At 37.2% G+C, this 6506-nt stretch overlaps 1 protein-coding gene across 2 annotated transcripts in view; it reads right to left on the bottom strand.

Annotated features, from left to right (window-relative positions):
* Nucleotides 1-6506, bottom strand: part of LOC106535974 (acid-sensing ion channel 1) — a 33128-nt gene that overhangs the window by 13794 nt on the left and 12828 nt on the right. For both annotated transcript variants that reach the window (XM_014033128.1, XM_014033129.1), the window contains exon 3: nucleotides 1568-1695. In XM_014033128.1, coding sequence (XP_013888582.1) covers nucleotides 1568-1695 — 128 coding nt within the window. The remainder of the gene's footprint in view (nucleotides 1-1567; nucleotides 1696-6506) is intronic.

Genomic DNA, 6506 nt, shown 5'->3' with positions numbered 1-6506 from the left:
TTTAAGAACCACCTGGGTCGCACTCGAGGGGTGGGGGGCCTGCTATGATGCAGTTTACTTGGCATCTGAAAATACATTTCCTCAAAGGTATTTTTGATCTGAAAAGAGCTTCACTGAGTGACAACTAATGTTGAGAGCTCAGCAGACAGTTTAAGTTTCACTTTCACTTTCACCCAAGAGCCTGCAGGAGTCATGGGCGGGGTGTGAGGGGAAGGAGGATGGGGGGTGCTCTGCCATGAGGAAGCTTGGCTTAAAGACACGTCCCAGGGGCATTTCTGGTACCAAAAGGCGTTTCTGGTCCCCACCTGTCGTTTTGCTCCTCAGCATGGCTTTCTAAAAACACTGCAGGATTTTATCAAACATGCATGCATGAGTCAAAGCAAGGCTAAAGGCATGCTTTTAATGAGAGTATAACATTATAACATGATATAAAACTCAAAAAAGATGATTTTACATGATATTGCCCCTTTAAGAACCTCCTACTGTTTCAGACACTCCCACTTCATCACATTTTCAAACAATGCTTTGGGGGGAGGGTTGATCTGTGGGGTGGGAGCTTAGCTGCATATTGAGCTCCAGGGAGGAGCTTYATACAGATAGGTGGTGCTTTGTACCAGCAAGCGTTTAGGCAGCTCCACATGGCTAACACAGGAAATTCAAGGATTTCTCAAACATGCATGAATGAGTCAAAGCAACACCGATGAGGTGATGACATCATAACATGATTTACACCTCAAAAAAGTTTATTTTGCACAGTACCCTTCCCTCCTTTAAATTATCTCATAAAATCAAAGTGACTGAGAGAAACAATGTTTGCTACTGATGATTTTTTTCCAGCCCAAAGAGCATTAAACCATCATGTTGAATTTCTTTACATCCCTTGYTCATCTCATGGTGTTATAATTTCATAACACTTCATTTTATRCACTCTGCTTTACAAGAAGCATTAMAAATTGAAAACACCTTATTAAAATACCTGATGTCACAGTCATTCTCATATTTTTGACAGTTGTACCATTATAACAGAGCAGTTTAATGCTCTGGTATATGATCTAATTGTTTGTTTACCTGCTTTCCAGACTTGTTTGCATAAATGCTTTCCTCGAATGACATTTTTGATGAATAACACAGTAAATTCGCTGCTGCTAAAACACACTTGAACCACCAAAGGTGAAAGTACATCATAAGTGATACTGGTTTCGTGATTAAAAATTCTGAGCTACAAAAGCAAACAACTGTAACAATGTTGTAAGAATGTGATGCAAAACCACAGCGACTGTTTGAATGGAAGCCTGCAATTGAGAATTATTCATCTGCATTCACAGATAAGAAATATGCATAAATATGATTATAAAACGCAAAAATTCCAAACGATTTGTAATCTTGAGTCACTGTCATTAGTTTTCATTCTTTGGGCAGACTAAATGAGGATTTCTTTTGCAAACGAAGCTTTGTTAAAATCTTCATAATTGAACTGAAATCCCAGCTTTACTCTGTGCTTTCACAGACAAAATATGCAATTATTTGAATACGTCTTTAGTGTTTTGTTTTCTCTTCCAGGACGTACCCGTTGTTCCTGACAGGAGACGAAGGTCTGAAACCCCGGCGCCACTCCGAAGCCCAGCTGGTCTATGAAGGGCGGCTCATCCTGGGTGTGAATCTGAACTTTGATCCCTGCTTCAAATGATGTCTCATCTGTTGACAGTAAAAGGTTAGGACAGTTACAACTGGGATGACGATTTGTATGCACACATCGGCCTTACACCATCTTACCAAAAGCTGTCGCTATGGACCAGATGGAGCTAAAGCTTAGCAGAGTCGGAATGTGTCTGAGCTTGGGAGAGGAAAAACAAACTGGAAACCAAAAGGGACAGAAAATCCTATTTCAGTTGGAGAAAACCAGTTTTGAGCTCTGATTGCTTATTCATCAAAATCCAAATGATGTTATACACCACGACTTTTCATGAATGACAAACTCTTTGTGGTCTTTTGGGAGTTGATACTATCTAGAATGAGGAGTGAAAGGATAAATTATAGATTAGTTGATGACAATATTTACTCCACAGGAGGCTTTTTACCGTGAGGGGACGTCATAAGGAAAGTATAAATTAATAAATAAATGATGATGAGGATAAAAGAAAATCAATACAGCTGAGAGGTTTCTTCCCTACAGCTCTCTGATGTATGGATTTTGAATCAAGCAGATGGGCCTGTTTAMTTCTGAGTTGGTGGGGGGAAACTCAAACATATACACTTCTGCAAACATATTTCTATCACAAGTGCAGTGACCTAAAAATACTTATTGCTGTGATGGCAGGTTGGATTCCAGAGATTTAGCTCCTAAGAGAGCCGGCTTGGTGATAAAGTAGGATGTCTGTTTCCCGCCGCCTTTTCTCTCCTYGCTTGTCACTTGGTATCATCATCTAAGTGCAAGGCTTCCTCACTATTTTCAATTAGGGAGCGTGGAGATGTGGCTGGAATTCAGCAAGAAAGCCTCAACRAAATGTGACAGATTTTAACTCTAACATATTGCTCTAGTGAGACTGAATATCAAGCCATTTTGTSATGCTGCCAAAACAAATGCCCGAGGCTTAGAGCTGCACATTTAATAGGAAGTGGCCCAACCTCTCAGTTTAGAAAACTACAGGCCATCTTTAAGTCATGGCCACCCATCGCTTTTATAAAAATCATTTATTTCACTTTTTTATGTAGAAAAAAATCCTAGGTTTGAAAAGAGAATTTCTCATGTGAAAAGCCAGTAATGCCACAGATAGTTAATAAAAGTGCAATCTCGAGGGATATGAGCAGTGGTGGGCACAGTTCCCGTAAAGCCCTAATAGGGGAACTAATTTCCTGATTAGTGCTTTAGGGCATTTACTAATTTCTTAATTCATTAGTGGTTTAGCACTTGCTAAATTTATAAGCACTAATTGAGTTCTTTAAATATTATTGATCAACATTATTGTCAACAGCTGAGGGTGAAASCTGTCAGATGTAYTGATCAAATGCGAGTCACTTCTCCACTAGATCAGTGGTTTTCAACATTTTTGCTTCTGACCCACAAAACAGCTGCAGACACTTGTGACCCCATTTGTTACTTGTTTAAGTAGCTAATTTTGCTAATATCTCTGTTAAATATGGGAATAATAACTACAAACAAACCTAGTAACTTTGATACAAATTTTTATTCATTTATGATTATTTAAAAGAAATTGCAATAATCACAATTAAAATATTCCATTAGCATTTTTTTTTGCATTTAAACTGATGTCTGGAAATCACCTTGGGACCCCCACTTGTGGCCCACAAAGAGGTCCCGACCCTAACTTTATGAAGCACTACACGAGATGAAATATTAACAACATTCTGCACACAGAAAATATTGTCTCATGTTGACTCTGAGGAATGTTCCATGGGTCAGCTGGGTTTTTAGTGCTTTAGAATTAGCTTTTGCTAAATTTTTAAGTGTGTTAGTGCTTTAGAATTAAGGGAACTAAATATTAAATTTAGTAGGGTTAGTGCAACTAATTTTTAGATTAGTGCTGCTCACCACTGGTTATGAGTCCAAAATATGCTACAACCCACAAAAATTGTATATTTTTGAGTTTATTTGATCCTCTGAAGCTAAAACAAACTAATTGAAGTTTAATTTGTATTTATTTAATTTTTTTATTTTATTTTCCATTATGTTTGATCAGGACCATATTGATGCTGTCCTCAGTTTATTTACTAGGCTTTTAGCATTTTGATTTGCCCAGATTATGTCAACTTTACATTGAAAACTCCTGATCTGCATGCAACAATGTGTTTTAGGCTACATCGTGTTTGTGTGAAGCGCTTTCCTGTTCTGTCAGAATCTGAGCAGACAGTTTCTGTACATGTCAGGACTCATCAGGCTCCATCTGTCTGTCGCCATACCTGTAGATATGAGTGAGCGCATTGGAAGTCATGCATGCAATGTGCAATTACGCTTTATGAAACAATATTACAAGCTGCACACATTGCTTATATTTCAGATCTCAAGTTGTTACAAATATTTGTCATATTTTATTTGATTTTTATTTTATTTAAGGATCCTCATTAGTCTTTAACGTAGTAGAGACTATTCTTCCTGGGTGCACCTCATAAACATCACAATAAAATCATGCTAATTTGAACTATCATTTATGATTTCTGCCACTCCGATGAATGCTGACCTTAGTTTTATGTCTAAAAAAGTCAATATGTGCTGTTGGTTTAGCACCGGTGAACTCTGCAGATTTTCCTCTTGTGAAATCTTCTCTTTTAAAACAAACTTAGATAACAATATTCCAACTTTCTGCAGACTATTATTTTCATGGCTGGAATTGTGAAGAGGGTTTTATTTACTATCAAACAAGCCTGGGATCACCCTTCTTTATCTTTTAGGGGTTTTTTATGCTGCTGAGCTCAGTGTGTGTTTTTTTTTTAGTTTTGCTTCTCTCATCTTGCTGCTATCTGGTGGATTTGTGTAGGCATGAGCTGAACTGAATAACAAAAGAAAGACCCCACTTCACCTGCAAAGAGAGATTTTTGTTTTGTGACCTCATGTGAGTTCACAGCAGCAATCAAGTCCAGACTGTGAAACATCTTCTCCTCATAGTGGATCAGCCACTCTTGTTTTCTGTGGACRTCCGGGCCCGCCATGTTCTGAGCTTCTCAATCTCATGCTGYTGATATCTGGATGTGTATTTTGTTRWTGTTTTRCAGTCTAAGTTTGRATTATTTTATTTTAAATCAGAGCTCTTTGGAGATTCCAACTTCATTACTTTACTTTCTGAACTGATAAAGAAATACTGAAAGCTAGCTTTTGAATAAAATTCTAAATGAAAAAGTAACTACGTAAGTCCTATTTAGTTAAACGTCTTCATATATTATAGAGTATTTATTGCATATAAAAAAGTCCAAAAGTGTGTTTCAGTTTAATTTCAGTTTTWACTTCTTGGGACACCAAAGATGGTTTGAACAGAAGCTCTAAATAGTATTTGGATGTGTTTAAAAATCATCTGAATTTCACAGAATAAATAAACAGAATTTTGTCCAGAGCAAAAAAAAAGTTATTAAATTATGAAAATTAATTAAGAAAGACATAATGAGGATAACATATATTTTCATATTTCTATTTTCTCTGCATTTTTTCAACATTGAAAAGCATTTGGAGTGGCAGTGTAGAAAACTGACTCCACATTATAGACAGCAAAACATTCAAAGCTGACATTTTCTCCATAAAATCCCAAAGGTGCTCTGTGAGATTTGGGTCATGGCTCTGGAGGGTTATTCTGAGACTTTTTTTTTATTCCCTTGAGGATATKTTTTAAACAAGTGGCTGATCCTGCTGAGAGATCCACTTCTGGAGCCTGAAACGTTCCTTGGCAGCTTTCAAGTTCCTACATAGTTCCTCATCATACCAGTGACGCAAGTTCACCTCTATATTTGTCGTAAGGGAACCCTTCCGTCAACAAGTTTATTACATCCTTTGCCTTCTCAAAATTTCTGTATGCAGTCTCTGTGAACCTTGTCTTATTTTAAACTACTTCAAATTTATAGTAACATACAAATAAATATAAAAAATAGCTGAAAGTATCAAAACTGCTGGGTTAAAGTGGAAATATCATGCAAAATCCACTTTTTTAACCATTAAATATATTTTGTTGTACTTGGAGTTTCTAGGAGTTCAGAAAAGTTTAATTTAGTGTCACTTGGTGCTGCAAAGATATCTTTATATTCTATCTGTAACATATTTTTCAACCTGTGAATTTTATTTTATACTTTATGACATTTTCTGAAATATAACGTCACAGTATTTGCGACAGAACTGCTAAATAAGGTCTGGACTTACCAAATACAATTTCATCATCATCATTCCCCTCTTCTAAGTAATTTGTAAATAAAAACTTTCTGCACTGCTATATAGTCAGAAACCCCTCGATCAAACTTCAATGGACCACTCTGGAAGTTGGAGGGGTGAGGGGTGGAGCGCATCATTTGCATTCAAAGAGACAGCCTCAAAACGAGTTGATCTGAGACACAACCTCTTTTTCAACCCTTTTCTCGTGTGTCTCTCAAAGCAGCTGGAGTTGATACTGTTTAATATGGCCTTTAAGATGCTTTAAGCCCTGCAAGTAAGTAMGAGAAAGTAGTCAATCCGTGAAAAGCTCTTATGAACAGGGGAAAAGAATGAACACCGTCTCAGGGTCGGATTTCGAAAACGCCACACGTCAACCACTCCATAAGTGTTAAGAAATGAATTAATTGACTGGGCCGATTTAGAAAGAGAGATCCTCCCCACTGTACTACGATCGAGGGATGATAGCTCACAGTTCACATCTCCCCCAATTATGAGATTATGTGTTGAAATATTAGGTAAATTTGAAAAAAAGCGTGTAAAAAATGTTTGATCATCCTATTTTGGAGCATATACCGAGACTAAAATGACAGGAAGTGCACATAGTTTTCCCACCATAATAACATAACGTCCAGCAGCGTCC

The sequence above is a fragment of the Austrofundulus limnaeus genome, unplaced genomic scaffold, assembly GCF_001266775.1.
Source record: "Austrofundulus limnaeus strain Quisiro unplaced genomic scaffold, Austrofundulus_limnaeus-1.0 Scaffold1640, whole genome shotgun sequence".
Taxonomy (NCBI): domain Eukaryota; kingdom Metazoa; phylum Chordata; class Actinopteri; order Cyprinodontiformes; family Rivulidae; genus Austrofundulus; species Austrofundulus limnaeus.
The sequence above is the reverse complement of the archived record's forward strand: the minus strand, read 5'-3'. Positions and strand labels throughout refer to the sequence as shown.